Source organism: Mixophyes fleayi, chromosome 5 (genome assembly GCF_038048845.1).
Source record: "Mixophyes fleayi isolate aMixFle1 chromosome 5, aMixFle1.hap1, whole genome shotgun sequence".
NCBI lineage: Eukaryota > Metazoa > Chordata > Amphibia > Anura > Limnodynastidae > Mixophyes > Mixophyes fleayi.
Window position 1 is genome coordinate 1,098,012 of NC_134406.1, and position 14,422 is coordinate 1,112,433.

Here is a 14,422-nt window from a genome sequence, read left to right on the forward strand (position 1 = left end):
CTAAGCCCTGTTAGTGGGATGGACCCATTATGGAGATAACTACTAGTTACAAGTTGTTAGGGTCAGGATCGGAGGATTGGAAAAGAGCCCAGCCAATCCCATAGTGATGTGAGAGATGGAGACCTCTCGGTGATAAACAAAGGTCTGATTTCCAGTAGTCTAATGATCTAAGAAGTGGACTTGACTCAGGTCCATGTTCAAGCCAATTGAGACATGAACAGAACACGTAGATCCATAACATGCGTGTAGCATCTAAATCCAGGGAGAGTAAGAGACAAAAGAGTCTAAAGTGACCTGATAAAGGGAAGCAGAAGAGAGAGCTGCTACAGAGGGGCATAGGACAAGAGTGGGAACTAATATCCTCAAGGAATAATATGTCAGCTCTTGTTAAACGTAATTGCTATTGTTATTAGTGCTCAATAAAGATTTTTGGAAGGAGGTGGAGGTTCTGGAAAGGAGGAGGAGGTACTGGAGTGGAAAGTGGTGGTTCTGGAAGTGGAGGTACTGGGGAGGGAGGGGGAAGTGGAGGTCCTGGAAGGGAGGTGGAGGTACTCGGGAGGGAGGGAGGTGGAGGTTCTGGAAAGGTGGTGGAGGTACTAAGGAGGGAGGGGGGAGGTGGAGGTTCTGGAAGGGAGGTGGAGGTACTGGGGAGGGATGGAGGTAGAGGTTCTGGAAGGGTGGTGGAGGTACTGGGGAGGGAAGGAGGTGGAAGTTCTGGAGGGGTGGTCGTGGTACTGGGGAGAGGGGGTTGTTGAAGGGAGGTGGAGGTACTGGGGAGGGAGGGGGAGGATCTGGAAGGGAGGTGGAGGTTATAGAACAGAGGTGGAGGGACTGGGAACATGGAGATACTGAGGAGGGAGGTGGAGGTTCTGGAAGGGAGGTGGAGGTACTGGGGAGGGAGGGGGAGGATCTGGAAGGGAGGTGGAGGTTATAGAACAGAGGTGGAGGCACTGGGAACATGGAGATACTGAGGAGGGAGGTGGAGGTTCTGGAAGGGAGGTGGAGGTACTGGGGAGGGAGGGGGGAGGTGGAGGTTCTGGAAGGGAGGTGCAGGTACTCGGGAGGGAGGGAAGTGGAGGTTCTGGGGAGGGAGGGGCAAGGTGCAGGTTCTGGAAGGGAGGTGGAGGTACTTGAAGGGAGGTGGAGATACTGGGGAGGGCGAAGAGAGGAGTAGGTTCTGGAAGGGAGATGGAAGGGGGAGGTGGAGGTTCTGGAGGGGAGATGGAGGTACTCGGGTGGGAGGGGGTGGTGTAGGTTCTGGAAGGGAGGTGGAGGTACTCGGGAGTTAGGGAGGGAGGAAGGTGGAGGTTCTGGAAGGTTGGTGGAGGTACTGGGGAGGGAGGTGGAGGTTCTGGAAAGGAGGTGGAGGTTATGGAATGGAGGTGGAGGTACAGGGGAGGGAAGTGGAGGCACTGGAGAGGAATGTGGAGGTACTGAGGAGGGAGGTGGAGGTTCTGGAAGGAAGGTGGAGGTACTGGGAAGGGAGGAAGAAAGTGGAGGTTCTGGAAGAGAGTTGGAGGTACTTGAAGGAAGGTGGAGGTACTGGGGAGAAAGTTAGAAGTTCTGGAAGGGAGGTAGAGGTACTGGGAAGGCGAAGAGAGGAGTAGGTTCTAGAATGGAGATGGAGGGGGGGTTTGAGGTTCTGGAGGGGAGGTGGAGGTACTGGAGCGGTAGGGGGGAGGTGTAGGTTCTGGAAGGGAGGTGGAGGTACTCGGGAGGGAGGTGGAGGTTCTGGGAGGGAGGTGGAGGTTCTGGAAAGGAGGTGGAGACCATGGAACGGAGGTGGAGGTACAGGGGAGGGAAGTGGAGGCTCTGGAAGGAAGGTGGAGGTACTGGAAGGGTGGTGGAGTTACTGGGGAGTGAGGGGGGAAGTTATGAAAGGGAGGTAGAGGTTCTGGGGAGGAAGGTGGAGGTTCTGGAATGGAGTTGGAGGTACTGGGGAGGAAGATGGAGGTACAATACTTTTGCCTACTCAAGATCTACATAAATGCAGAGTGTAACATTGGGGCCTTTTCCTCACCTCACTAATGCTGTAACTGTGAACATATAACCGTGTAACACTGTAGCTATGTGCTATTACTATAACAATTATTACCTGTGGGATTTCCGGGGTTAATGACACAGAGGACCTTTGGGTTACAGTGTTTCCTGGCTGCGTGCAGAGACCTCAGGATATTAGTCACATTCACAGACCATCCGTCCTCTTCATCCAGCTCAAATTGTACTTTCACTGCTTCACACAGCGCTACTGCATCCGCATAGATGGGGTAGTAGGGAACTGACACCATAATCCCTGTTTTCAGAGCCTCCTCATTATTCACCACCATGGATAACACACACTGTATAGAGGGCAGAAGTGTGTTATCAGAAATACTGTCTACATTCTGGGGACAATGGTTATGGGAGATGGTACTCCAACCATGATAAAATAATACTCCCATCCTACTATAACTGTACTGCTGTAAGGCTATAATGGTACTCCCATCCTACTATTACAGTACTCCCATCCTACTATTACAGTACTCCCATCCTGCTATATTGGTACTCTCATCCTACCCGTACTCCCATTTTACTATAACTCCCATCCTACTTTAACCGTGCCCCCGTCCTGTTATAATGGTACTCCCATCCTACTATAACAATACTCCCATCTGTTATAATAGTACTCCCATCATGCTATAAAGGTGCCAGCAACCCTAGTAGACCATTTCCAGAAACACTAATATAACAGTGCGAGCAATCCTAGTAAAGCAGTGCCAGAAACTCTACTACAGCAGTGTCATCAACCCTAGTATAGCAGTGGCAGAAACACTAGTCTAGCAGTGCCAGAAACGCTACTATAGTAGTGGCAGAAACACTAGTCTAGCAGTGCCATAAATGCTACTATAGCAGTGCATTGTAAAGCAATGCCAGCAACCCTAAAGTTCCACAGATACTTTACTGGGGAGTGTGAATCTGGACTTGAAGCCGAGAATTTCAAAACCCTGGAGTTAAAAGTGCTGCATACCTTCATACCGGATTAGTGTACTGCACCCTCTGTCCTACAATTGTACAGTACACTACTCCAGAAATCTGTGTCTGACCTGGTCTGCTCTGCGGGGTGTGATAGTGATTGCACAGATAATTCAGGCATGGAGCACAGAAAGGAGAATGTGTTTGGGCATGAAGGGACCATGAATAATCCTGGGGAGTCAAGGTACATGTGAGATGCAAGATTTCATTCCTTATACCATATGGCTGAATCCATGTCATGTGTGGTTAGTAACCAGCGCCACCTATCTCTCCTTTCTTTACAGGTGGCCATTGCTTCTTCATACGAGTCAGTCTCTTACTAGGAAGATGACCAAGAATATTATACAACATAAAGAACGAGAGGTTTCTCAGGAAGGACGTCAGACTGATACAACCCCCTACGGCCAGACCGGGACAAAAAATTGTACACTGACATATAAAGCTAATTAACCCACATTAGTTTATGAGCCCAAGGTAAAAAATAACATTTTTCTTTCCTCCTAACAATCTCTCAGGCAGCAGCATCGCTCACTGGGCAGATGAAGATTGTTTCTATATAACGGTACCATGACCTTCGCTGCACATCAGTATTAGAAGTTCATTGTATGCAGTGGCCCCAGGGCTGGAGGACCACTCTGGAACCCAGACCGGGTTTAACAGTGGAAGCCCAACCGCCCTGTCTCTCCTTTACATCCTATTTTGGACAGACTGACTAGGGTTTATGGCTACTTTTGGACTGGTCCACGAACATGAAAAGGATCAGATCTGCTAAGCCTTTGTGGTCTTTGCTACTTTGCGGACCTGTTAAAAGCAGGAGGACATTGGGCATGGTTCCTGCCATGCTGTCAGAGAAGTGAACAGTATGGTTTGGTGGCAAATACAGTGTTCCCGAGGAATGGGGATGATAGCCCCTTTAAGTTAGGGTAACATAGTAGGCTTTCTGTGGAGCTAACCCCTGGCTGCTATTCACTGTATCCCTTTATAAATCACACAGAAAGTAGGGGCTGCAACTTCCCAGTGCACTAACTGACTCACCACAATGGCTTGTGAGGTTCCACCGGATACAATAATGTTTCTGGGGTCACAGGGGTACTCCACTCCATCCCTCTTCTTTATGAAATCGGCTATCTTGCAGGGTAGTGTAATATCAATGTACTCTTGATTATAACTGCCTGCACATATAGAAAGGAGGAATGATGAGCAACAACTTATCTCTTGTACATCTCAGCTCCTCTGGCTTAAATAATATGATGTTACCAGGCATAAGATGATGACTGATATTCATTTCATACACTGAGGAATTCTTTGATATTTGATATTTTGGACTGCAACACAGGGCCGTTTTTACTGCAAAATCTAATTTTTCTTGCTGATCTCAGTTACAGTAGAATATTGGTAAACGTGCCTTATATATGCTCAGCACGGTCATAGCGTCTGATCTGTTGTCAGAGATTTATTATATATATGCACTTAGCAAAATATGTTGGGGGGGGAGAGTTGCTTCCCTATTATGGCAGTACATAATGAGTGACAGGCTTGTAGACTTGCTCTGCAGGAATGTACCGTGTGGATTCATGCACAAGGGCAGTGATGTCACAGAGGTTTAACTGACTAAAATGTTTATTTTTTGACTTGCATTAAATCCCACTAACAGATCCTTTAGGGGCATACTGAGAACTTTTGAAGCATTTGGATGCCCCTTACTCCCCTACCCTTCCCTGCAATCATTCATTTTTAAGCATTTATTTATGACCCTTGGGCAAAGCTCTCAAATCGGGACAGTTGTGAGGAATACATTAAGATATATTAAAGATATGGAATGGATTATAGCTGTCTGTAATGGTGGAGCTAAAACTTTACTATATCACAAAGCAGCTTTTGTATGTCAGGGTTACACTGAACAGGGTATTTACCTTGTTAGGCCATATCTGAAATGTTCAAGTTTTGGTGTTGAGTGGTTCTTTATTTGGGATTATATAAGATTATCTTTTCACGCATTCCATTCTCATTTGAACTTTGCGTCCAGTATTGGATATTCCCACCTGATATTATCTTTGGATGTAAATTGGATTGTGACTGGCTCACTATACGTAACATATGGTATAAATTTATTTAAAGGAAATTGCGCAGGGCGATTATTTATATAATTGCAAATGCACTTCTTTTTGATATTGTGTATATTTTGGTAAGGGAAATCTTTATTTCTGAGACCAGGGAAGAAATTTGTTTGTTTTAACGGTGCTAGAGGAAATGCACTCATTTCTGTGGTATATGTTTGATTTCTGATAAGCATTTTTTTGAGGAAGTCTGTGTGTAGTTTCTAGAGGATGTCCTCATCAAGGCTAATTCATTCTATTCAATGTGAGTGACCAACACTTGAACACAGCACAAGAGGTCGTTACTGTGAGTTCCTGAGTGGCTTTTGTTAAGGGTGATAGAACCTGTCTGAATATTATAAACATCACGTGATGTAGGATATCACAGAAGTGTAAGTTTTGTTAAGTATAAATTGCATTTAAACTCTAAGAACATCCTGAGATCTGATGGAAATCTGAGGAAATTAGTTTGATGTGGAAGTTACATTGTGTTATATGCAGGATTAGAGAACATCCTGATGTTAATGTATGAATGAAATATTGCAGTCTGTGCGGAGCCTTCTCTGATCAGGGGGCTGGCTGACCCCCTGCCAAGACTAGTCTCTAAAACTGTATGAAAATAGCCCTTGTACACAGAACAACAGACAGGGTGACATAGGCGGTCCATCCTGTCACAGGGATAATTATTCTTTTACTCTGTGTATCTCTTTGTTATGCATGATATACAGTATATACAGTTTTATTTCTTATTTCTCTGGGCATTGAATGTATTTATGTGGTAGGTGTCTCCTCTATCTCACTTCTATAACACTGAAATCCTTCCTTCTTGTAATTAGGATTGATGATCATTCACGTTCCTCACTCACCTATAGAACCATTGTTCAGATCTTTCAGAATCGCTCGGGCTCTTCTCTTAGCATCTTCGGGGAACTGGCTCATCTCCAGCAGATCAGGGTAAGTACACAAAGCTGCCACCTGGAAGGGACAAGAGATGGGTCAAATATCTGCAAAGGATTTTGGGAAGACATTAGTGGGTACAAGAATTGTTATCCTGGCCATACAAGAAAAAAATCTATGAGCATTTCAGATACATGAAGGTCAGCACAGATCTGATTGGATGACAGGTCACTTTGTACAATTTCCCCTACTATTTAAGGGTTGGACAATGATCACACACATTATAATCGGGGCTATTGGCCAATAAACTTTTCCCTCCTGCGGTATCAGATCGTAGCCAATTGGGAGGTTTTATTGTCTAGGGTGAGGTCACACCGTAGAAGGGTTTCTCAACGTGGGTAAATTAACAAATCTGATATACCAAAATCTTGCTATGTGTTTCCTGGGGCGGTATTGATTAGTAATTCATTTTCTAATAACATCGGAATGATTAAGGCCACAACTGGAAGAATGTTTAGCCCAGACTTGCTCTTTACACGGTAATTACACTTAAAGCTTAACAAATGAACATATTATTGTGCCCTGGTTCAGAGTTTGTGGTCTCCTCAGTACCATTATCTGCTATTGATCTCATATCTGACACCTGCCCTGGATACATTGGTTATTTGTGTAGTGACCTGTCTCAGGAAAGTAATTGGCTTCTGTCCAGTCGCTTGCAGGTCCCCCAAATGACAGGCTGTTAGTTTTCCAAAAGGTTTGTGTATCCCCTGCAAGAGAAAATTAACAATATATAAATTCACCTTAAATGATAGGAGGAGAGAGGTCCTGGATCTTACTATGCGATATTCTAGTACAGTCAGGGCCAAAGATTTGAGAATGACACAAATATTATTTTTCCCAAAGTCCGCTGCCTCACTTTTCATGATGGCAATTTGCATATACTCCAGAATGTCATGAAGAGTGATCAGATGAATTGCAATTAATTTAAAAGTCCCTCTTTGACATGGCAATGAACTTTATCTCAAAAACAACATTTCCACTGCATTTCAGCCCTGCCACAAAAGGACCAGCTGACATCAGGTCAGTGATTCTCTTGTTAACAGAAGTGAGAATGTTGACGAGGACAAGGCTGGAGATCACTCTGTTATACTGATTGAGTTAGCATAACAGACTGGAAGCTTTAAAAGTAGGGTAGTGCTTAAAATCATTGTTCTTCCTCTGTTAACCATGGTTAACCATGGTTACTTGTAAGTAAACATGTGCATTCATCATTGTTTTGCACAAAAAAAAGGATAGTGCTGCAAGTAAGATTGCACCTAAATCAACCATTTATGGGATGATTAAGAACTTCAAGGAGATAGGTTCAATAGTTGTGAAGAAGGCTTCAGGGTGCACAAGAATGTCCAGCAAGCGCCAGGACCGTCTAAAAAAGTTGATTCAGCTGCGGGATCTTGCTCAGGAATGGCAGCAGGCAGGTGTGTGTACATCTGCACGCACAGTGAGGCAAAGACTTTTTGGAGGCCTGGTGTCAAGAAGGCCAGCAAAGAAGCTTCTCTCCAGAAAAACATCAGGGACAGACTGATATTCTTCAAAAGGTACAGGGATTGGACTGCTGAGGACTGGGGTAAAGTCATTATCTCTGATGCATACCCTTTCAGATTGTTTAGGGCATCTGGAAAAATGGTTGACCAGAGAGGGAAAGGTGAGCGCTACCATCAGTCCTGTGTCATAACAGCAGTAAAGCATCCTGAGACCATTCATGTGTGCGGTTGCTTCTCAGCCAAGGGAGTGGGCTCACTCACAAGTTTGCCTAAGAACACAGCCATGAATAAAGACTGGTACCAAAACATCCTCCAAGAGCAACTTCTCCCAACCATCCAAGAACAGTTTGGTGATGAACAATCCTTCTCCAGCATGATGGAGCACCTTGCCATAAGGCAAATGTGATAACTAAGTGACTCTGGGATCAAAACATCAAAATTTTGGATCCATGGCCAGGAAACTCCTCAGACCTTAATCTCATTGAGAACTTGTGGTCAATCCTCAAGAGGCGGGTGGACAAACAAAAGTCCACAATTTCTGACAAACTCCAAGCATTGATTAGGCATGAATGGGCGGCCATCAGTCAGTATGTGGTCCAGAGGTTGATTGACAGCTGCCAGGGCGAATTGCAGAAGTCTTCAAAAAGAAGGATCAACACTGCAAATATTGACTCTTTGCATAAACTTAATGTAATTGTCAATAATAGCCTTTGACACTTATGAAATGCTTGTAATGTTACTTCAGTATACTGTAGCAACATCTGAAAATAAGGTCTAAAAACACTGAAGCAGCAAATTTTGTGAAAACCATTCTCATAACTGTGTAGTCACAAGTGATCCATCAAAGCTCAACTGTGCATATTAAAGTGATCGCTTCACCTTCATCTTCAGATATAACCTTATGGACCTCCTGTCTTTTACCTCCTCAATCTCTCTCTGGATCTCCACCGCTCGAATTGACAATGACCCCAATATGGGGACACGGATATTTCGGACATTCTGATTCATTGATTCCAAGGTCACCAACTTCTTCCTGGATATCATCTCGTCTACAGATCACTGGACCCAACTTAGAGAGAGAGAGAAATATGATATCACCATCAGGAAGTGTTGCAAATAGCAGCACTTAGGGGCATATTCAATTCTCGGCGGAAACGGCAAAAATCTCGTGGTCCGCGCACGATTACCATTATTACGGTAATCGTGCGCGGAAAAACAGTTAATACGGTAATTTACTCGCTGGATTTCAGCTTGCAGCTCCCTGAGCCGCGAGCTGAAATCCAGCTACATATTACCGTATTAACTGTTCTAAGTTTTCCGCGGCGCGGAAAACTAACAATTGAATATGCCCCTTAGGGCTCTATTTATCAATCTGCAGAGAGATGAATGATTTTTATCACTGATAATGGGCTTACACTTCCACTAATAATAAAAATAAAATGAAACAAAAACTGTTAAAACAATAGATAAAAACAGAAAAAACATAGAATCCTCTGTTCAAGGATTCATTTCCCGTATTGCTCAGCTGCCCCAGTGAAGCTTTATAGTGATAATGGATTGTAAGCTCCACTAGTTCATGGGCACTGGGCAATTTGATGGCGCTATATAAATAACGGGGTTCATAAATAATAATGGTTAAATGTGTCTAACTCACCAATTACCACAGTATTACCCTACACCTAATATTATAATCACCCCAATATTACCAGAAGTCTAATCCACCCCTCACCCAATATTGTTGTGCAGCTCATTCACCCAAGACAGTGTTTTATGTCTAATTTCCTCATCACTCAGGCTTTTCCTTCCATCTAATTCATATGTCACTCTGATTGGGACTGCCCCACTGCACAGGTACTGTGGATGCCTTGGAACATGAACTTAAGAACAACGGACCTGACTCACTAGGGAAAGCAAAGCAAAAAAAAAAGGAGTAACTTTGCACCTTGGCAAAACTATGTTGCATTGGAGGGGGAGGTAAATTTAAAATGTGGGGACAGATTTATATTTGGGGTAGGGCATGTCCTAGATCAACTTTATATTTCAGTGTAAAAATAAAGCTATCAAGTATTTGTGTGATACATGAAAAAACAGCCAGTATTTATCTTATGTGCAAAATAATAAACTAATTTGCACCCCTTGTATTGTAACATGGTTTGTTCAAGATCAAATTTACTCCTTATTTTGCCTGTGCGCTGACGCGGCCGCATCCCGTGTCATGAGATGCGTCCGCGGGTCAAAATCAGCTGATTTTCCATCCCAGGGTCCGGCCGGCCCTAACAGCACAGAGGCTGAGCGGCCCTGGGGACCGATGCCCACCTGCCCCCCGGGCCAGCCCGCCCCTGGTTGCAGGCTGATCCACAGCCTACTAAGAGACTATAAGACCACTGACAGTCCTGAGGAAGAGTAAGATGACTGATGGTTGTCTTCTTCTTCTCCTTCTCCCCCTATGTGTCTGTTTTTTCAAAAACACTTTGGGCCTGTGACTCCCACTCCCTTACCCCCTCCAACCTGTTCCCCCATCACTGTTTGAAGTTTTGTTGAAACGTATTGCCTTATTTTATTCACCCTTCATATATATGTGTCTGTCCTTCAATAATTAGAACTGAGGGATGGATTAAGCCCGAGGCAGATTAAAAGATGAGGTTAGTGTGCATAACTATTAGTCCCACTAAGAGTTAACTAACCATGGAGGTGGTGCTGACTTTACAGGTCATGGTGACAGCAGAATCAGGGGACAGACTATATAAGGACAAGGAGGAGTCAATTAATTCTATTGGTAGCCTGAAAAGCAGTTTTCCCACCCTTCCCGACTGCTAGATCTGGTGTTATCATTGCCTGGTTCTGGTCCGAGGCTGTGTGCTTGGAGGTGCACGGGTTCTCGTATCTAGTACAGGTGTAATGATGGGTCACATGGTGCAAGGGCCAGGTATAGTACGGGTGTGCTAGCCCTGGAGGTAATGATGGGCCACTTGGTGTGTGGGTTGAGGTATGGTGCGAGTGTGCTGGTCTAGCCCCGGATGTAATGGGCCACTTGGTGCATGGGCCAGGTATAGTACGGGTATAATAGCCCAATTGGTGCGCAGGCCAGGTACGGTACAAGTGTACTGTTCTAGCCCTGAGGTATGTGGAACCACTTGGTGCACGGAATCGATGCGGGGACTGGAGTCCTGATGCTGGAGCTACTTTTGGAGTGGCAGGAGAACACTGTGTAGGCGATAAGCAAGGTTGGTAAAGCGCACATTGATGGTAGTCAGGCGCTTGGAACCCGTTCACTTCAAAGAGTCGGCTCAGGTTCACTGTAAGTACAATCTCTTTGGGTTGGCTTGTGGTGTGTTACGATTAGCCCAGAAGGGTTTGGGTTCCAGAAAACCTGGGTATTATTGTCCCAGTTTAAGGATACACTACAACGGTGCTTAGCTAAAATGGCTGATAATACGGATGTCCCGAGGATGGGATTCGTGATGGGACATCCTGTCAGTATTGATCAGTAGCCAAGGCTGAGTACAGTGTTCTCCCTCCACCATATCAATGCAGGGTTAATACAATAAATAGAGTTAAATGCCAACAAGTCGGTGTGGTGTCACTTATTACATATGTTATTGCATAAGTGCTAAGGTTCAGTTAAAGGTTCATGGTTGTGTTATAAACCGCTAAGCATTTTAAGCTTTGGGGCCTGTGACCCCCCCACCTCCCCCTTCACCTATCTCCAGCTCAAATCCACTGTTGTGTCATTGATTCATGGTTAGCACAGTGCTTGGTGTATAGTGTAGGATGTCATGTCTTATACCTTATCTTATATTGCACTAAGAAGTCTGATTACGTTTCACAGTGTATTGTGCCCACAGCTGCAGTTCACATGTATTGTCTGTTTTTTTTACCTTCATACAAAATAAAGATACTTTTTCAATCAAACAATGTGTCACTCTGGTTATCTTACTGATTATACTGGTCCAGACCTTAATCATCATCATCATCACCATTTATTTATATAGCACCACTAATTCCGCAGCGCTGTACAGAGAACTCACTCACATCAGTCCCTGTCCCATTGGGGCTTACAGTCTAAATTCCCTAATATACACACACACACACACACACACACACACACACACACACACACACATACACACACACACACACACACACACACATACACACACACACACACACATACATACACACACACACACACACTAGGGTCAGTTTGATAGCAGCCAATTAACCTACTAGTATGTTTTTGGAGTGTGGGAGGAATCCGGAGCACCCGGAGGAAACCCACCCAAACACGGGGAGAACATGCAAACTATATATATATATATATATATATATATATATATATATATATATATATATATATGTTTTTAAGGGCTGCAGCCCAGTCCTTGTGCAGCGCCAACGAATGAGGTGTGATGACTTCCAACATATGTTAATAAGTCTGGTCTGGATGGTGGATTCCAGGTACCTATACTCCCCCCGCCACATGCATCCACCACAGCTGCAGAATCTTACATCTATTTCACGTATCACCTCAATATTTTCTTACATGTAATTCAGGTATCGCCCCAAACTTATCTTGTTTTCCTGGAGCGGCTCTGGTGAGGCTGCGTCGTCTGTGCAGATCTGCAGTCAGGGAGAATCATACATGTTAGTGAACTATTAACAAACAGGATCACTGGCCGGGTTACAGAATAATCTGAGGAGGGGTCACTCATTAACCTCACACGGTTCACTGATAATCATTTTCTGTAATCTGCATATTCCTCCACCGTCACATTAATATATAGGAGTAAAACAAAATGTCCCTGTTTCCCAGGCAAGCCAATGTTCATATAGTGATCAGGAGATGTGGGGTAGTGGTGGGACTGACATGGCACAGTGGGAGGACTGACGTGGCGCAATGGGGGGGCTGATGTGGCGCAGTTGGATGAATGATGTGGCGCAGTGGGAGGACTGACGTGGCGCAGTGGTGGGACTGACGTGGCGCAGTGGGAGGACTGACGTGGCGCAGTGGGGGGGGGGCTGACGTGGCGCAGTGGGAGGACTGACGTGGCGCAGTGGGGGGGGCTGACGTGGCGCAGTGGGAGGACTGACGTGGCGCAGTGGGGGGGGCTGACGTGGCGCAGTGGGAGGACTGACGTGGCGCAGTGGGGGGGGGGGCTGACGTGGTGCAGTGGGAGGACTGACGTGGCGCAGTGGGAGGACTGACGTGGCGTAGTGGGGGGGGGCTGACATGGTGCAGTGGGAGGACTGACGTGGCGCAGTGGGGGGGACTCACGTGGGACTAGACCTCATTCTCCCAGAGATGGTACATTGGATTATTTAACAGTAGTGAGTCACTATTACTGTAGATATAAAGACACAGATTCCATTGACCTAGCATAGACCGGTTCACACAATGCGCAGTTCCACTTTTATCAAAACTAACATAATAAAGATTAAAAAAAATAGAAAAATAAATAATTGTTATTTATACAAAAGAAAGAATGCCGTATTTAAGTGAGGAAGCTTTTTTTCCGGCAGGGATCCTTCGCTATGATCATCCTGGGACAGAGGACAGTAACTGTCCTCGTTAGGTCAGCTTCTCCATGTGATACCCAACGATAGTTTTCGCTGACCAGAGGTTTTGTTAACTAGGGAGATAGACCCCTGACTCCTGTTCCTGTGCATTTGGGTATAGACAGAATTGGCTGTGGAGCAGCTTGCCCGGTCTGCTCCAGTATGACTGTGCTCTGCTTCCATGAGACATGCTCCAGAACAGCGAGACCAGAAGTGGACACAGAGGTGTGGAGAGGATGAGCCGTAGTGTGAGAGCGTAAGTGGTCACTCAGAGAGATACCCTGAAGTCACCTCCAATACCTGTCCCATGTGTCATATGTGGAGGGTGCCTGTAGGGAGAACCACCATACTACCCGAAACATTCTCCCTGCACCACAGGTACTTCCCTGATCCTGAGGGACAACTAAGGAAAGGTGCCTACCCTTCTCCAAAGGGATCCCGGGCTCCATGCGCACTGTACTGCTCTCTCCAACCTCTGGTCTGGGGAGAGAACAGATTACTGAAGGTAGAGGATATGAAGGAAAGAAAGGGAGTGTCCGAAGCGGTGGCAGGGAGCAGAGACATTTCACTCAAACCCGATTGTCGTCACTTTATTTTGCTCTGGGCCTGGGAAGAGGACTATGAACAATCACAACAGGAAAGAATCCCGCCTGAATATTCTACTCACCGTGAGCTGGGTGAGCACCCCTCTCCCTGGCAGCTCGTGGATAGGGGGGGTACACTTCTTCCTGACACTAGCTTCTATGTTAAAATGTGTTAGCCCCTCCAGACTGAGTCATGTGCAGGCTGCAAGAATCAGTCTGGATTGGTTAAAGGGGCAGGAGGCCGGATTACATCCTGCCAAGCTAGTGTCCCAAAATTGTATTTAAAGAGGCCTGTGTTACACTGAAATGTATTATACCATCTGTACTTCTGGATATCACAAGTACCTCAAACTAGTCTATGTAACTGTCCTTATTAGGACACTTGAGCTAATAAAATATCACTGCTTCAAGTTCCTGCTTTGACGACAACTGACCTGCTGTAATTCCTGTGACCTACAGACAGGGCCGGATTAACCCGAGGTCTAACTGGGCTATAGCCCAGGGGCCTCGGGCATCCAGGGGGCCTTCAAAGTCCGTCGCTTCCCGTGAGGCCCCCCCCAAGCGCTTACCTCGCTGTCAGTGCAGTCCTCCGTCCCCGGCGCTCAGTAATCTACTTACTGAGGAGATCTCGCGAGATCTCCTCAGTAAGTACTCAGTAAGCGTACTGTGTATGGCGCTGCGGAAATCTTGTGGCGCCTAACAAATAAATAATAACAATAATTTATATCACTGGTAA

General features: G+C 45.5%; 1 protein-coding gene across 3 annotated transcripts in view; it reads right to left on the reverse strand.

Annotated features, from left to right (window-relative positions):
- The window catches only part of LOC142157997 (alanine aminotransferase 2-like), a 93,686-nt gene that overhangs the window by 22,727 nt on the left and 56,537 nt on the right, over nucleotides 1-14,422 (reverse strand). For all 3 annotated transcript variants that reach the window (XM_075211509.1, XM_075211510.1, XM_075211512.1), the window contains exons 2-7: nucleotides 12,090-12,166; nucleotides 8,468-8,615; nucleotides 6,683-6,772; nucleotides 5,975-6,083; nucleotides 4,048-4,184; nucleotides 2,096-2,339 (exon numbers count right to left, since the gene is read on the reverse strand). In XM_075211509.1, coding sequence (XP_075067610.1) covers nucleotides 2,096-2,339; nucleotides 4,048-4,184; nucleotides 5,975-6,083; nucleotides 6,683-6,772; nucleotides 8,468-8,590 — 703 coding nt within the window. In that variant the 5' untranslated portion in view covers nucleotides 8,591-8,615; nucleotides 12,090-12,166. The remainder of the gene's footprint in view (nucleotides 1-2,095; nucleotides 2,340-4,047; nucleotides 4,185-5,974; nucleotides 6,084-6,682; nucleotides 6,773-8,467; nucleotides 8,616-12,089; nucleotides 12,167-14,422) is intronic.